General features: G+C 39.5%; 1 protein-coding gene across 1 annotated transcript; it reads left to right on the top strand.

The window, feature by feature from the left end:
- The first annotated feature begins 501 nt into the window (after positions 1–501).
- LOC131167689 (UBP1-associated protein 2C-like) lies at positions 502–8,653 on the top strand. Its single transcript, XM_058126526.1, has 7 exons — positions 502–759; positions 2,104–2,224; positions 2,485–2,628; positions 5,071–5,267; positions 5,405–5,480; positions 7,853–8,210; positions 8,324–8,653. The coding sequence occupies exons 1-6, from the start codon at positions 626–628 to the stop codon at positions 8,198–8,200; spliced, it is 1,020 nt and encodes a 339-aa protein (XP_057982509.1). The 5' UTR covers positions 502–625; the 3' UTR covers positions 8,201–8,210; positions 8,324–8,653.
- Positions 8,654–19,587: the final 10,934 nt, after the last annotated feature.

Here is a 19,587-nt window from a genome sequence, read left to right as displayed (position 1 = left end):
TAAAAGTTCATTGATTTAGACACTTAAAATTTTTAAAATAAGTTGAATTTAAATTTTCACAACATTAATCAACATTGAATACAAAAATTCATTGAAATTAGACATAAAAAATAATTAAACATATGAAATTGGAATTTGGAGATTATTTTTGTTCTTACCCAATTGTTATTTTGATTTTTAATTTAGTAAATTTAATTATGAAAATATATTACCAATTTATTTTAAAATATTAAATATTTTATAAAAATATTTACACAAAAATTATTTACATGGAATTGTGTGCGCTCGACATAGCCACTAGTAATTTAAAAGGGAAAGGGTTATTGTTAACAGTTTATATTTAATTTTTAACATAAAAAAAATAATTTTTTACATTTAATTCTTTAATAAAAAAAATTAGACAAATTTGTTATTTAATATGCCAAAAAAAAAATTTAATTAAGGGTAAATCATAAATGGAACTTTTCTTAAATCTTATTTTTGCAAATAAGATAATGTGCCCCCGTATCTTAAGCCGCATCTCGTAGGCTATTAAGGCGTAACGAAGACGACGAAGAAGAAGAAGAAGAAAGAAGCGGCAGCAGCAGCAGCAAGAGGAGACGAAGAAGGAAACGAAGAAGGAGAAATGGAGGAATTGAAGAAGAGGAAGCTGGAAGAGAGCAATGGTGAAGTATCACTGTCAATGCCTTCAGAAGAACACTTGCGATCACTGCTTGACCCCCTCGCGAAATCTCAGTTGGCGGATCTTCTTGCCAAGCTGTACGCTTCTATTCTATTGCCTTTTTCTCATAAACCCTTATCTCCTTTATATCTGTATTGTCCCCCTTTTGGGTTTAATTTGTTGGGTTACCTTGTTTTGATTTGATCGTCTGCTTGGGTGCCGAGAAAGTGGAGGAGAAAAAGAGAAATCAACTTTTTGAATCTTAAAATTTGCGTAATTTTTTAGGAACCCAGAAAAAGAAATCAGTAACGGCTCACTGAGCATTATACAATTATTTGATTATTCGGGTGAGTTTTTCACTTCCGTGGAAATTAACAAGATTTAAAACCTCGTTTTTCTTTCTTTTTCTCTCTCGGCGACCAAGCGCGGATTGGAGGTAAATGGGTTATTGTTGATTTGTTTCGTTGAAGTAATTTATTTGAAAGATGTTATGTGGAATGTTTGTCAGTAATTTCGTCGAGCAGTTGTTGGACAGAATTTAAAAGGCCTGTTTTCCCGTGCAGTACTGCAGTTGTTGAAGATTTATGGGTTTATTCTTAATTTTTCATATTGGTTCACCTTAATTATTGCGTTAGATGCAATCGAGGAAGTTCCGTGGGCCCGTGGCTTGTCTCCCTATAATTTTGTTGAACAGTTGAAAGACCAAACCGAAACCAATATTTTCCCTTGGTCTTTCTTTGGCTAATAGGGAAAGCTTGAAGTGCTATCATATTATGAAAAGAATGATTCGAGTGCTGTTGACATTGTTGAGGACCGCACATTGGCTTACTTGTGAATGAATACATTCACGTTCCTACATATGCACGAAATTGTATATGGATTAGCATTTATTATGGTTTGCATATAATGGATTGGCTTTTTATTGTGGTTTGCATATACTTTGTTATGTCTCTCTAGCTAGTTTTGGGTGAAAATTCTCTCTTAAGGACTAGTACGGAGTTCTGATACAAAAACAGTCTGAAAACGTGTTTGTTTTATGTCCAATAATTAGTTTCCTATGTGGTATTTATTTAGCTGATGCAAAAGGTAAGTTGTTCAAGAGTTGAAGTTAAGAGGGTACACTTCAGGGACTTGCGCCTCAGTTCAGTAACCGACTTCATATGAAAAATCACAAATAATATCTATAAGGGCCAGACTCTTTTTTTTTTTTTTTTGTTACTGCCTTCTTGTGCATAATCCCAAGATTTGGATGCAAACGTGAAAATCTTACTTTGACTTTGTGTGCATGCGCATTTGCATTTGCTAGTTCAAATTGCATGTGAGAATGTTGTGCTTGTTTCAACTGTCAAGTGACAGGTAGGCATATGCATGTAGAGCTCCTGATTGTATGTTGTGTGATTGACCCTGTGCATGTGTGTTTGTTTGCATGTTGAGGCATGAAGAGGGTCCAAAAATCCTTCAATTGCAGAAGAAATTAAAAGTCTTGCCAGTGCTGATCCAGCCCATCGAAAGCTTTTTGTCCGTGGCTTGTCCTGGAGTACTACATCAGAAACCTTGTGTGCTGTGAGTGCATTGCTGACTGTTGCTTGTGTTTTGTGTGTCGTGGCAGTGACTATCCTGCATTGTTTTAAGCTCTGGCCAAAGTCATTCACATTTGGAGAGTCAATTTGCTGCTTGTGCTGCTGCTCTCTTGATTTAAGATCACCTTTTTGTTTACTTGTTTTTGTTTTTGATTATTTCATTTAAAATCTAGAAGCTCTGACTACCAGAGCATTGAAACATTTTATGTTTAGCTTAGCTTATGGGAGATATGTTTTATCCAGGCATTTCTAGAGCATGGAGAAATTGAAGAAGGAGCTGTGATCATTGACAAAGCAACCGGAAAATCACGTGGCTATGGTTTTATTACCTTCAAACATATGGAGTCAACTCAGAGTGCACTGAGAGCACCTAGCAAACTGATTGATGTGAGCATTAGGCTCTTTTTAATCTTTTGCACACAATGCTTTTTATTTATATTAGAAGATGAAGGCAGCCTTACAATCTCTAAGAACTGCCTAGTGAATTATGCATTTTCGGTTTCATCTAGCAGTTCAATGAACAATATATAATCTCTACAACCTGTTGAAAATAATGTGCCTAAAATTAAAACCTTGCACAATCTAGTATGTCCGATACCAACAATTTGCAACTAATCAAGAAACATGCGTAGGAAAGCAGGACAACTTTTGACAACGCTAAATGTCAAGAACTAGAATGTAGGGAGTATCCATAATGTCCTTATTGTCTAGGTGATCAACCAATTAGGATTTCTGTGCCATGCCGTTACTGCTATTGTGTGTCCAAACAATAAAGGAATGGTAGATATTTTTCTCTAGGCCAGCTTCATCTTGCTCCAATCCTCCTACTCTCCTCAAACTATAAAAAGGTGAGCCCATTATGCATAGGTATTCCTTTCTCTTGGTATGCATAGACATCCCAAATTTAGGGCAAAAGACATTGGCCTTCAATGAGGTTTGGAAAAAAGAAGTGGACCTCTTTTGAAGTTTCAAAAATTCCATGAACCTCTCGAGGTTTGAAAAAAAGGCATGGGCCTCCCTTTAGGTTTCGTAAATTCCACAGTCCTTCCCTAACATTGGGACCCTTATACCTCCTTTGGTGCATGTTTTTTGTCAAATCTAAAGGGAGACTAGTGTTTTTTTGCCAAACTTCAGAGAGGTTCATATGAATTTTGAAACCTTAGGGGATGTCTACGCCGTTTTGCCAAGCCGTAGGATAGGTCTATGAAAATTTTGAAACATGAGGGATATTTGTGTCATTTCACCAAATCTCTGTTGGGAAAAAATTGTATATGTACGATTCCCACAAGTAAATCAATGGAGTAATGCAAATAATAAATAAAATGAGACACAAGAAATTTAATGTGGTTCCCTCAAATGTGGAGGTAAGTCCACGGGGCATGGCGATCCAAATCCATTATCTCCAAATTTGTACAAAGTGGCTACAAAAGGCACAAGCCTTACAAATATACAAAAGTGTATAACAAAAGCAGCAAAATGAAAAGGTCTCACCAAATTGTGAACAAAACTCCGAACAACCAACCAAGGTAGCACCACCAGAGAAATCCCAATAAGCTGATAATAACACTCAGCCGAAGTCCAGGAGTGAGGGCAGCAGCTTGCTGGAGAAAAGCCGCAGCTGCTGGAGAAGAAGACTGGCAGCCCTGCAGGCGTGAGGAGCTGTGAAGTGCTGTGTGGGAAAAATTCAGAATGGAGGGACTGAGTGAGCGGCTTTCTGCTGTGAGTGGAATATCTGAATGGAGCGGCTGCTCCACTGCTGTTTTGTGCGCTCAATGCACAGCCTGGGAGAAGCTCAACGGATGGAGAAATAAGTGGGAGACCAAGCATGCTTCTTGAGAAGCCAAACACCAATTAAAAAATTGACCCATATTTAATGCATGTCCCCCACACATTGGTCTCCCAACTCCTCACAAATCAGGCTCCAAGTTGGCAGCACCACATGCCCGGCATCCCAGGGAGATATCATGGGCTCTGATACCAGTGTTGGGTGGTCTTGGGCCTTCTCAACCCCAAAAGTTAGCTCTTGGGGTGAGACTTTCCTTCACACTTTTGACCACCAAGCCCCTTCCACAACCAATGTGGGACAACCCCAACAACCTCAAGGGCGTTTAGTGTCTTTTATTCCCAAATTTAAGAAAATGCCAATACCACTTGTACATGGCAAGTGAACTTATAAAACTACTCATTTATTTACTTGCTTTCTTTGTGATGAGAATTTGCTTCTCAACAATATAGACCTACGTTGTCGACACTTAGAAGTTAGAACAGCTCTGTTAAAAGTTTTTTACTGATGCAATGACAGGAAACACACTCATTTTTGCTTTAGAAGTCTTTAGTGCTAGTTTAAAATGCATAATGCATTGTGAACATTACAATTGAAATTTGGAAACCTGCATTTTGCTTTATTGAGTTCCTAAAATGTAAAAGATAAAAAAAATATAATAATAATAATAATAATAATAATAATGAAAAAGGGGCTTCCCATATAGCTAAATTATCTTCTTGGAATGGAGTGTTCCATGGTTGTCATCCTCCTATATTTTTTCAGGCTGTCTTATGGTAACATTCCCCCCCCCCCCCCCCCCCCCCAAAACACCAAAAAAAAAAAAAAAAAACCACAGGGTAAAGAAAAGTAAGAAAAGAAAATTTAAACATGGTTATTATTATTTTTATTCTCGGTTGACTTTGTCTTTCCATGCTGTAACTCATTAATGTTAATTTTATAATTACAATGTCAATGTTCTACCATTTTCAAAATTCATGATTTTTCCCCACCTTTCTCTGTGGTGGATTTTTTTTTTTTTTTCTTGAAAAATATACATATTTCAGGGCCGCATGGCTGTCTGCAACCTAGCTTGCGAGGGCTTGAGCGGGGCAAGTACCACGCCTGATCTATCTCAGAGGAAGCTTTACATTGGAGGTTTGTCGCCAAATGTCACGAGTGAGATGCTGCTCAATTATTTCGGAAGGCATGGCGATATAGAAGAAGGTTCAGTTGCATATGACAAAGATACAAATGAATCACGGTATTAACATTTATTTTTTTTCTATTGAGAAAAAAAATTACTTGTGTCTTCCCACCACTTACACCCTGAAAGAAAGTTTCGCAATATTTTGCAATTGCATCAAATGAATCATTACCATTTTTATCTTTCATATGCAGTGGCTTTGGCTTTGTTACGTACAAAACAGTGGAGGCTACAAAGAAGGCCATGGATGATCCACATAAGATCCTTGGGGTAATGCTTTTAGCCCTCTATCCACTTAGAAATTATAATCCAACTTGCTTAATGCATAGGCCTCTACAAACTTTATGTGCTTTATAGTATGTCTGCTTGAATACTGTCTTCACCTGCAACCTAAGAAGCACTGAACCTTCAAAACCCCTTGGACATGTTGGACATTGACAGTTCTCTAACACGCTAGGACACATATTCAACACATGTTGAGAAATAAAAAGGAAATTCTTATTTTCAAACCTATCTTGGGCTTGGTCCAGCACTTCGGGACACCTATTTTAGAAAGACAATGTATTTTGGATTACTTTTTTTTTTTGGGGGGGGGGGGGGGGGGGGGGGGGGGGGGTGGGCCACGGTGGTGCAGCATAGCAGAAAACCAAGCTGCTCTAATATTGTGGTGGATTTTAAAAGTATAAGAGGTGGAGAAAGGGGTTAGGGTTAGTTTAAGTGAGATGTGAAAGGGCTTTAAGGTTAAAGAAGTGGTTTTCCAGTGGTTGACAACAAAGAGGTAGTTCGCAGGAACATGGGGTCAAGATGATTATATTATAATTGATGCACTTGGAGGGTTTGAATGATAGGAATAGGCCAGGGAGTATACGCAGAGTTTAGAGTTTGAAGGGTATAAGGGATTTGATTAGGCTTGCAAATTGTAGGAAAATTATGAAGGAGGCGGGTACTATACTGTGAACAGATACCTGAATGTACTGTAGAGAGAAACCACACAAGGTGCTTCTGCCCAAAAATCATATACCCGTTTATTACATCAACTCTTTGTTTACAAAGCTAGTACAAGACATATATAAAATACCGGACTCAAGGACCAATAACTTCTTTGTGGACCAAGCAAACTTGGAACTCATGTTTTGACTAATGATATATAGAAACCAACTGAACTACAACCATTAATGGCCATATTCAAAACTTGCTCCTTCCTTGGACCCAAAGGACTCCCTTGTCATTGAAGAACTCATGTATTTTGCCCTTGTCGTCCATAGTAGAAGATTTTTATCTAGCCAACATATTGATGCACCATTGGGAAAGAGGGAGTTTTGGGGTGTGCTTTTTTTTTTTTGGGGGGGGGGAGGAGACAAAACTCAATTTAGCTTGCTATTTCTAACTCAAGCACCTCTCTCTCTATCTCTATCTCCGTCTCTCTGTGTTCAGGCATCTGTAAGCAGAGCCCCCATGAACCTTAACAAACTAAATGATGAATGTGTAAATATTGAATTATGGAAGCACATGGATGGAAGTTTATTCGTAAAAATGCATATGGTATTATTCCTACTAAACAAAAATGTTTCTACCCTAGAGTAAACAAAACTGAAATGAAATATGCCTAAATATGTACAAATTTATTGTTTAGTTAATGTATGTGTCCTTCTCATGTTGTATTGCAATACTTTATCTAGGTGCCCCATGTCTGCATTGCATGTTAGTGTTGGTGCTTCTGAGCATCCTAATATAACACCATTACCCCAATGCTGAGCTTGAGAGCCGACTGCTTAGCTACACATTGTTGAAAAAGTTTTCATTGATTAGGCGGATAGATGTATAATGAAGGTATGTTGCCATTTAGTCCATGGCCACGGGCTAGCATGTGAATGAATAAAACACCTGGTATATGAAGCTCCCATGCCTTATTGGGGACTGGGGAAGGTATGATGTATGCGGCCTAAGCTCCTTAATTGGACAATTGGAGAGGCTGTTAACTGTTTCCCTGACTTGAACATGTGGCCTTCTGGTTTGTATGCGGCACTTTACAACAGGCTCACCTTCCTATTTGACTGAAAAATTGAAGAAAATAGAAAATAGAAAATAGAATATTGCTAATTTATCTTGGAGAAAACAAAATTGGCAATTTGGAAAAAGAGGAGGCATAGAGAAGCAAAATTATAGTGGCCTCCTTTTGTAGCCACTACATGCATTTAGGTACTGTTTGCCTACTTCATGCATGCTTGCTCTCCTTTTGACAGTTTTGTTTAGCTTTTCCCTTAGCCAAGAGGAAAATTAACTGACCATAAAAAAGAAATATCAAGCATCGGAAGAGAATTTAGTTGTATTTGCCCCTCCTGAATTCTGCACTTAAAAAACATTACCATTCTCTTAGCGAAACACAATTCACCTTTGTGGTGGCATCCAAGATAGTTTTCAGAAGATACCCTGCTTGGTCTTCATACTAGAGGGAGCAGAACATTTTTCTGCACAACACTCGGAATGGGGCGGCGTTGGTTCCGATTCTCTTAGATGATCCACTTTTCAGCAGTCTTATTTTAATTTGCTAAACACTGGTGCAGATAGTGTTAATTCAACAGTATCCTTCCCACTGTGCTAATGCATGAAGCAACTATGCTACGTTTGTTGACTGATTTCAGGGACGGAGCATCATCGTGAAGCTTGCTGATTCCCACAGGGGTAAAATCATACAGGCACAGGTACCAGCAGCTATGATTCCAATGGCCTTACCTGTGGCAGCTGGATACCCGCCACCACCACCTGGAAATGCGCATCCCAGCACAGCCCCTGTTGGCTACACTTATCCTCAAGCTGCGGCGGCACACTCTTCTGCTGCTTACCCAAGTCCACCCACTGCACCCTTGCCCTACCCAGCACAACCTCAGAATTCATATGCTTCAGTTGCTGTAAAGAAAGACCCGCTTGGACTCTCATCCCCTGCACCCCTGGGAATGGGTGGCTACCCATATTACTTTGCCAAACAATGAGTGGACCGTGGTTCGCGACTTTTCTAACTCCCCCTCTCTTCTTTTTCTTTCCTCTTTTTTATTTGTTTGGCAGTCACTAGTACCGCTTATTTTTTACCTGTTCAATGTCTTCTGTTTCTGCAGATTACTGCGAAAAAAGAACTACCAATGGGAATGAGAATGGGCAGTGCAAGCTTTCAGGGCAGAGGAAGGTGTAGTTTTGATACTAGAGATGTTATTGGTAGAATCTGTATTTCAGGTATCTAGTTCTTTTATTCTACAAGAATGGAACATGTCCGAAAACAATGTTGGGGAATGTTTCTCCTTGATAGTTCTTTAAGTTTGAAAACAAAGTTTTCTTTTCCAGATCAGAAGTTGGAAATAGTGATTAATTGTAACAATTAAGTGATCTATGCCAACTATCTCATACTTTCTCCCCAAATAAGATCTCATCATGGTATAGATTACAAGAAATGCATTTCTTAATATTTTAGCAGGCATTTCAATGGAAGAGAAGAGGTTGCTGTTGCAAGCAATTGCATTGTTTCTGTGCATGAACTTGGGCCTTGCTTCCCAAAACTCCCTTTTGTTTGGGAAAAAGGAAAAGAAAAGGACACTAATATTCCTGTTTGGTTGTTGAGAAAAAAACCAAAAAAAAGAACAATCGGATTAGTTGCTATTGCATTTTTTTTTTCATAGAGGGAAAATAATATTCAAATCTCTCTCTCGTCAAGTCATCGGGCTTGTACCATTATGTTTCCTTGTGTATCCTAGATCTAGATGTAGCACAGCATGGTCTGTGAACTGTGTAGTTGAATAATCTGCGTCAGATACAGAATTTCTAAGTGATAAACAAATTATCACTTTGACGAAAAAATATGCATAAAATTATATAAATTTATCCCGCAAATTCAACATCAGTTCTTGGATGGTTCATGGATGCCTCAACAAAAAAGTTTATTTTGATTTCATGTCCTCATGAGGCTCGATTCAAAGTCAAATGTTGCCGATCAAGATCTATTAAGCAGTCAGTGGAAGCCATGATGATTCAGGTTTTTTGTTTGCATATTTTAAACTGAGAACCTAATTAGGCCTTTAATTCTAATTTTCCTTATTGTGAAAGTGTTGCCTATCGATCTTTTAGACTTTCGGAATTACTAAATGTGTCAGAAAAGTTATCACAAGATGATTGGCTTGTGGCAGCCAAGTGTTCATGTGACATAAGTTTAAATGTTATAGTTTTGATTATATTTATTATTATGAAGAAATTTTATATTTTATTTTTGTAAAGTATGAGACCCTTTCCCCCATAACCAGATGCTACTGCTTGTGAACTGTCATTTCATAACTATATAAAAATCATCATATTTAATCATATAATAATAATTATTCTCATGCCCACACAATTTGATTGATAAATCATAACATAATTATTGCTTGGGAAAAATATCTTTTGCTGAAAATAAGGGTATGATTAATTTCACCTTTTAATTTAATTCCATTATATTCCAAGGAAACCTGATATACTTAAATCCCAACAGTTTAATTTAATTCCAAATTATTTCAATATAATCAAATCCTTACAGTTTAATTTAATCCCAAAAAATATTTCCAACAACCCAATCTGATCAAATCCTTCCAATTTAATTTAATCCCAAGAATATTCCCAAAAACCCAATCTGATTAATTTCATATAGTTTAATTTAATCCCAAAAATATTCCCAAAATCATATACTTAAATTAAATCGGTTAAATTTTAAAAAATAAAATCTTATAATCTATTTCTCTTACCTTTGCCCTAGAGTGGTGTCTATGACGTCCAAACGACGAATTCACTTCGGTTAAAATGTTCAGGAGCGGAGTTAGGACCTGAATATGGTGTTCATTTTTTGATTTGGTCAGGAAACAAAGGAGAAAGCTAGAGAGAGAAAAAGGGTTTGAGGAGAGAGAGAGAGTGGAAATGGGGGGGTGGGGTTATGTTTTATTCAATTGACCTTTCCTAATTCTTCAAGGTTTTATATATATATATGATTATAACATAATATTATATTATATTAATATATTATTATATTATATTAAATTATTTAATTAATAATAATTTTTAATTGATTAATTATATTTTAATTTAATTTAATTTTTTTTGGATCACTATGTTACTTTGCATAAGAATTGATGAAATGTGCAGACTGAGGATAGAAATATAATTTTTTTTTTATTACATAGGAACTCTAACCACCAATAAGCCTTTCGAATCCCCTGATGCGGCACCAAACCTACAGATTAACGTCCTCCCTGCAACGACCTGCTCCTCTTTCGCATATATATATATATATATATATATATATATATATATATATATATATTTATATAAATTATCATCACATCTTACATTCCAGCTCAGTAGGTCACAATCCACCTAGGCCCGTGGGCACCAGGGATATATCAAAGCATCAAGCAGAAGCCCTAGCAGCAGAAAATATACAAACATGTACATCTCAATACCATATACCACAATATACCAGAGTTACTAGAATCACTGTATTTTCATATATACATCCCAAAAATAAAACCTAGGAACATTTCCCACAAAATCTAACTGTCCCTACAAAACTTACCCTTCAAAAAGGTACATAGACCGTACTATATCAGCGGGGCTTTTCCCGCTCTCCTATCCGGGGCTCCTGAAAAGTTAATAAGATTTAGGGGTGAGACACCTCTCAGTAAGGGAAATAAACTAATACCAGTGTGTGGCAACATGAGTATTCTATGTTCTACATATACCATACATAACATATTCAATACTGTTTATCAAATCTGGGAAAACATATGCATATCAAAACATGGCAGAACATACTGTATTTTCATAAACATTTCTCATCTCACATCATAATAATAATAACATAAAAACAATCCTAATAGGTTAGCTGGCTGTTGTCATGTATTACCCCCACATGACTGGGTTGTGTGGCCCGAAGGCGAGACCTGACAATGGTTAGCCGACCACTGCCAAGTCAAACAGTAGTCTGTAGGTCCGATGGGTCTACCCAGACTGGTCCGTACACCAGGGGCGATAACAGCACACTTCTTGAAAATAACCACATCGACCATCCAATCTCACACCACTCCATACAGTGGCGTTAACACAGATATCATGATCACGAGGACCATGGACACATAGCAACGGTACCGTGCAAGTGCTAGCCTAGACCAAGCCAACCAGGTTCTGATATCATATACATATACTAAAACCGTGATACATAAATATCTCATATCATTTATTTACACATCAATCATATCATTTCACATATATACGTGTATCATAAAAATCATCGGCCCGTACGTCGGTATTACACATTTTAACATAGCAAGGCCCGTACGCCGGCAAATCACATAGCACAGCCCGTACGCTGGCAAATCACATAGCACAGCCCGTACGCTGGCAAATCACATAGCACGGCCCGTACGCCGTCAAATCTCATCCACATAGCACGGCCCATACGCCGGCAAATCACATATACATATAAAAATATCTTGGCCAGTACGCCGATTTTCCATCATAGAAATCCATATCATCCCCATTCAAAAAAAAAACAGTATTTCACAACATTTTTATACTCATGCCACACTAAACAAATTTTCTACGTATTCAACATATCATCATTTAAACAGTATTTTCCAAATATAAATCATATATATAAATATATTTATTTTTCCTGAAATCAGATGCTATATATACATACATACATTTTCTCAAAACAAAACTAACTTAATTTATCACCTTACCTGATTCCTGAAAAGCCCCTAAAAAAATCTTCCCTGTACCCACAAGGTTCTCAACTCAATACCCTGAAAATGAAAACTCGCAGAATTAAAGTTTAGTATTTTCGTACGTACAACATTTTCTATAACTACCACTAAGTCAAATTCGACTTAAAAAGTCTTACCTCAACTTAGGGATGATTCCCAACGTTCCCAATCAATACCCTGGAACTGAAAATTTCCAGTATTAAAGTTCAGTATTTTTACGCGTATATCATTTTCTTCAACTGTCAAAAATCCAAATATTGAATATAAAGCCTTACCTTGAATTTGGGATGAAATCCAATTTCATTTCCCTAACGATCCGCTCCGGCAGACTTGTAGAGAACTTCGCCAGGAGCGTCGTGGTGGCTTCGATTTGTCGATCCGGAGTAAAACTAGCCCGAAATCGAAGAGAGAGAGTCGTAGGAGAGAGAGAGAGAGAGAGAGAGAGAGAGAGAGAAGAGAGAGAGAGAGAGAGAGAGAGAGAGAGAAGAGCACTTCAAAAAAATATCCAAGTAAGCTTCTTGAAAAAGCTTTCCACTTTCTATATATATATACCTTTAACCTTTATATTAAATACATATCATAATAGCTTACTTATATATATATATACACACACACACACACATATATATATATATATACATGCTTCAATATATATATATATATTTTTTTTCCTTATCATACTATTCATTTTACTTGTTAATTTAATTAATTAATTTTATTTTATTATTTTATTATTATTATATTTTTTTAAATTAAATTTTATTATTATTATTATTTCTTTTTCCCGGTTACTACATTCCTCCCCCCTTAAAAGAATTTCGTCCTCGAAATTTACTGTTTCTGTAACTCGCCGTCCTTTAATCAGGAAAAAGAGTCTACTCATTTTATTACCTACCCTCACTTATGGTGGAGGAATACCGTGGTTACATCTCGAGTCTTGGAAGATTACATATACAAAAGAAAACCATTCTCCCAAAACTAAAGTACTACACTATTCAACCATTACATGTACCTGCAACAGAAAACTACTTAACTATTTACATTTATTCACTCAGACTTCTTGAAATAAATGCGGATACCTCTGCTTCATCTGCTCCTCAGACTCCCAAGAAGTCTCTTCTACTGCATGATTCCTCCACAAGACTTTTACTTGAGGAATCGTCCTGTTACGTAGCTCTTGCACTTTCCTATCCAGAATCTGTACTGGTACCTCCTCATATCCCAGTGAATCACTAAGCTCCAACTCATCATAATTGATGACATGAGAAGGGTCTAGGACGTATTTCCTCAACATAGCAACATGAAATACGTTGTGAATCTTGGACAATACAGGTGGCAAAGCTAGCCTGTAGGCTACCGGTCCCACTTTATCTAGAATCTCAAATGGATCGATAAACCTAGGACTAAGTTTACCCTTCCTCCCAAATCGCATAACCCTTTCATCGGAGCTATCTTCAAAAATATGTGATCACCTACATCAAACTCTAAATTCCTGCGGCGATGGTAGGCATAACTCTTCTGTCGGCTCTGAGCTGCACTGATCCTATCCCTGATAAGACGAACTTTATCACACGCCTGCTGAACCAGCTCTGGTCCCACTACTCACCGCTCACCCACTTCATCCCAAAACAAAGGAGAACGACATCTCCTACCGTACAGAGCCTCAAATGGTGCCATGCCAATGCTAGACTGATAACTGTTATTATATGCAAATTCTACTAATGGCATGAACTGAGTCCAACTACCCCCAAAGTCTAGTACACACGCTCTGAGCATGTCCTCTAATATCTGTATCGTCCTCTCAGTCTGTCCGTCTGACTGAGGATGGAATGCCGTACTAAATAATAACTGAGACCCTAGAGCCTCCTGCAAACTCCTCCAAAATCGTGATGTGAATCGTGGGTCTCGATCCGATACAATAGATACAGGCACCCCATGAGAACGTACTATCTCCTGAATGTAAATCTCCGCTAAACGGCTGAGGGAGTAGCTGATCTTGATGGGAATAAAGTGGGCAGTCTTCGTCAATCGATCAACAATCACCCAGATGGCATTATGACCATGTAACGTCGTCGGCAGTCTTGACACGAAGTCCATCGATATATGATCCCACTTCCACTCCGGGATGAATAACGGCTGCAACTGCCCTGCCGGTCTCTGGTGCTCAGCCTTTACCTGCTGGCACGTCAAACACTGCGCTACATACTCGGCAATCTCTCTCTTCATACCACTCCACCAGTATGACTCTCGCAGATCTCTGTACATCTTCGTACTACCGGGATGAACTGTATACAAAGATCTATGAGCCTCCTCTAGAATAGTCTTCCTGATCTCAGTATCGGCAGGAACACATAATCTAGAACGGAATCGCAAAGCTCCATCATCTGCGATACTGAACTCCTCCCCCTGCCCACTCTGTACTTTGTCTATCACCTCCACTAGCTCTGGATCTTCCTTCTGGGCAGCTTTAATTCTCTCCTGCAGGGTAGGCTGTACCACTAGGCTGGTAATACAAACTGGGAGATCACTCTCCACCAACTCTATGCCGAGTCTCTCCAGATCCATTCTGATCGGATGGTGGATCCCCATAGCCGCCAACACTGGCTGCCTGAATTTCCTACTCAACGCATCAGCTACCACGTTTGCTTTCCCTGGGTAATAACTGATGGTACAATCAAAATCCTTAATCAACTCCAACCACCTTCTCTGCCTCATATTCAGTTCTTTCTGCATAAAGAAATACTTCAAACTTTTATGTCGGAGAATATCTTACACTGCTCACCGTACAGGTAATGCCTCCAAATCTTTAGTGCGTGTACCACTGCAGCCAACTCAAGATCATGGGTAAGGTAGTTCTTCTCATATTCTTTCAACTGCCTGGATGCATACGACACTACCCTGTCATGCTGCATTAATACACAGCCAAGTCCCTTTAAGGACGCATCACTGTAAATGGTATACCCTTCACCCCCACATGGGATGATCAACACTGGTGCTGTGACTAGTCTCTGCTTCAGCTCCTGAAAACTCTGCGCACAACTATTGTCCTACTCAAATCTAACATTCTTCCTCGTCAGTCGTGTCAAGGGCTCTGACAAAGCTGAGAATCCCTCAACAAAACGACGGTAATAGCCTGCTAGCCCCAAGAAACTCCTGATCTCCTAGACATTTCTCGGTCTAGCCCAATTCACTACAGCCTCAATCTTGCTAGGATCCACAGAAATACCGCCTCCAGATACAACATGCCCCAAGAACACGACCTTCTCCAGCCAAAATTCACATTTACTGAACTTGGCGTACAATTTCTTTTCCTGAAGTGTCTGCAAAACCTGCCTCAAGTGCGTCTCATGCTCCTCATAGTTCCTAGAATAGACCAGTACATCATCAATAAAAACAACAACAAATTGGTCTAGGTATTGGTGGAAGACTCTATTCATCAAGTCCATAAATACCGCAGGAGCATTCGTCAAACCAAACGGCATCACTAGAAACTCGTAATGCCCATACCTAGTCCTGAAGGCCGTCTTTGAGACGTCTTCTGCTTTCACCTTCACCTGATGGTAGCCAGATCTAAGGTCAATCTTCGAATACACCCGTGTACCCTGGAGTTGGTCAAACAAATAATCGATACGGGGTAGAGGATACCTATTCTTGATTGTCACTTTATTTATCTCCCTATAGTCTATACACATCCTCATAGTCCCGTCTTTCTTTTTCACAAATAAAACTGGAGCTCCCCACGGAGATACACTGGGCCGTATGAAGCCCTTATCTAGCAGATCTTGCAACTGATTCTTCAATTCTGCTAACTCCACTGGCGTCATTCGATAAGGTACTTTAGAAATCGGCGCTGTACCGGGAGGTAGATCAATAGAGAAATCCACCTCACGGTCGGGTGGCAAACCTGATAACTCATCTGGAAAAACATCCACAAACTCCTTCACTATAAGCGTGCTAGCAAGTTTCGACTCATTCTCTGACATCTCTTTCACAACCGCCACAAACCCCTGACAACCACTCAGCAGTAGTCTCCTAGCCTGAATAGCTGAAACTAGCTGAGGCGAGGATTGTACATGCGACCCTACAAACTTGAATTCTGCTTCCCCCGGGGGTCTAAATATCACCTCTCGTGCACGACAATCTATGCTGGCAAAATTAGCAAACAATGTTTGCCAAATATAACGTCAAACCCATGCATGTCTAACACTATCAAATCAACAGACAATGTTTTCCCCTGAATCTCTACTGGGCAGTTACGGAGTACCCTACCACACCTCACTACCGACCCAGTCGGTGTAGATACCAACAGTTCAACATCTAATGATTGTGTTTCAGCCTCACATAATTTAATACACCCCAAGGACACAAACGAGTGTGTAGCTCCTGAATCAAATAATGCAATAACTTTAAAAGAAAGCATAATGACCATACCTGTCACCACGTCACCTGATGCCTCAGTCTCACCCGGCGTCAGAGTAAACACCCTGGCTGGAGCCGTATTCCTCTGCTGGCCTCCCCGTGGTGCCTGATAACCTCCCCGGTATGGTCTAGGAGCTGGAACTGCATCTGGTGGAGTAGGGCAGTCTCGTACCATGTGCCCCGATCTACCGCAGCGATAGCACACTGGAGCTGCATCTGGCGGGGTAGGACAATCTCGCACTATGTGTCCCGATCTACCGCAGCGGTAGCACACTACACCACCAGATCGACACTCTCCCCAGTGCCTCCTACCACAAGTCTGACAAACTGGAGGACCCTGCCCTGTCTGCACCTGGAGTCCTCCGGTCTCCTATCTCCGCCCTCTACCATGATTACCTCTCCTCCACTGACCAGGCCTGTGACCCTGCTGGTAGCTTGTAGATGCAGATCTCTTCCTCTGTCCCGGCTCATCCGCATCAAGACGCTCACCAATCTCTGCCAAGGCCGCCCTGTCGACTAACTCAGCGAAGTCCTAGATCCGCAGCACCACCACCTGCCTAAATATACTCCGCCTCAAGCCTCTCTCAAACTGCCTCGCCTTCTTCACCTCATCAGGAACAATGTATGGGGCGAATCGAGAGAGCTCGATAAAACGTGCTGCATACTGCTGGACGGATAGCTGTCCCTGCTTCAGACTCAGGAACTCTTCTATCTTAGCCTCCCTCACAGTAGCTGGAAAATATCTGTCAAAGAACAGATCTTTAAACCGGTCCCATGTCATAGCTATTGGAGTCACCCTCTGCTGCTCTAATAGTCTCACCGCAGTCCACCACCTCTCAGCCTCTCCTGTCAATTTATAGGTGGCAAAGAGGACCCTCTGTTCCTCAGTACATTGCAGCACAGCCAAGATTTTCTCAATCTCCTACATTCAGTTCTCAGCGGCTACAGGATCAACTCCACTTGAGAACGCCGGAGGATTCATCTTTGTAAATTTCTCTATAAGGCACCCATGGCATGTAGATGGACCACTCTGCTCCCTCGAGCTCCTAGCAATCTCAGCCATAACCTGTTGAGCCACGCTACGTAATACTGTATCAGAGTCGGTCCTAGCTGTACCTGATGGTCCTGCTCCATCACTGCGACTCGCATGGGCACTATTTCCTTCTGGATCCATCTTGGAAAATAGCAGTTGCAATTCAGTAATCCTATCCTCATAATTTACCCACCTATCCTCACCACTCATCTCAACATTTCTAACTCATTGTTAATCCCCAGTCCTACATTCTAGGAACACAACCCGACAATAGCTTACTATGGTTTTCCTGAAATCGTCACCCCAGGAAAAACACAGAAACTACCACGGAAGTCCTGCCTCTAGACTGTAGAACAAAATCTCAAATCCTTTCCTAAACTCTGGTATTGTTCCTGATGCACTCTAAAGTCTACAGAACCTAGCAACCTAGGCTCTGATACCAACTGTAACGACCTGCTCCTTTTTCGCATATATATATATATATATATATATATATTTATATAAATTATCATCACATCTTACATTCCAGCTCAGCAGGTCACAATCCACCTAGGCCCGTGGGCACCAGGGATATATCAAAGCATCAAGCAGAAGCCCTAGCAGCAGAAAATATACAAACATGTACATCTCAATACCATATACCACAATATACCAGAGTTACTAGAATCACTGTATTTTCATATATACATCCCAAAAATAAAACCTAGGGACATTTCCCACAAAATCTAACTGTCCCTACAAAACTTACCCTTCAAAAAGGTACATAGACCCGTACTATATCAGCGGGGCTTTTCCCGCTCTCCTATCTGGGGCTCCTGAAAAGTTAATAAGATTTAGGGGTGAGACACCTCTCAGTAAGGGAAATAAACTAATACCAGTGTGTGGCAACATGAGTATTTTGTATTCTACATATACCATACATAACATATTCAATACTGTTTATCAAATCTGGGAAAACATATGCATATCAAAACATGGCAGAACATACTGCATTTTCATAAACATTTCTCATCTCACATCATAATAATAATAACATAAAAATAATTCTAGTAGGTTAGTTGGCTGTTGTCATGTATTACCCCCACATGACTGGGTTGTGTGGCCCGAAGGCGGGACCTGACAATGGTTGGCCGACCACTGCCAAGTCAAACAGTAGTCTGTAGGTCCGATGGGTCTACCCAGACTGGTCCGTACACCAGGGGCGATAACAGCACACTTCTTGAAAATAACCACATCGACCATCCAATCTCACACCACTCCGTACAGTGGCGTTAACATAGATATCATGATCACGAGGACCATGGACACATAGCAACGGTACCGTGCAAGTGCTAGCCTAGACCAAGCCAACCAGGTTCTGATATCATATACATATACTAAAACCGTGATACATAAATATCTCATATCATTTATTTACACATCAATCATATCATTTCACATATATACGTGTATCATAAAAATCATCGGCCCGTACGTCGGTATTACACATTTTAACATAGCAAGGCCCGTACGCCGGCAAATCACATAGCACAGCCCGTACGCTGGCAAATCACATAGCACGGCCCGTACGCTGGCAAATCTCATCCACATAGCACGGCCCATACGCCGGAAAATCACATATACATATAAAAATATCTTGGCCCATACGCCGGTTTTCCATCATAGAAATCCATATCGTCCCCATTCAAAAAAAAAACAGTATTTCACAATATTTTTATACTCATGCCACACTAAACAAATTTTCTACGTATTCAACATATCATCATTTAAACAGTATTTTCCAAATATAAATCATATATATAAATATATTTATTTTTCCTGAAACCAGATGCTATATATATATACATACATTTTCTCAAAACAAAATTAGCTTAGTTTATCCCCTTACCTGATTCCTGAAAAGCCCCTAAAAAAATCTTCCCCGTACCCACAAGGTTCTCAACTCAATACCCTGAAAATGAAAACTCGCAGAATTAAAGTTTAGTATTTTCGTACGTACAACATTTTCTATAACTACCACTAAGTCAAATTCGACTTAAAAAGTTTTACCTCAACTTAGAGATGATTCCCAACGTTCCCAATCAATACCCTGGAACTGAAAATTTTCAGTATTAAAGTTCAGTATTTTTACGCGTATATCATTTTCTTC

The sequence above is a fragment of the Malania oleifera genome, chromosome 11 (genome assembly GCF_029873635.1).
Source record: "Malania oleifera isolate guangnan ecotype guangnan chromosome 11, ASM2987363v1, whole genome shotgun sequence".
Taxonomy (NCBI): Eukaryota; Viridiplantae; Streptophyta; class Magnoliopsida; order Santalales; family Ximeniaceae; genus Malania; species Malania oleifera.
Note: the sequence above shows the minus strand (reverse complement) of the source record. Positions and strands in the feature narration are given on the sequence as shown.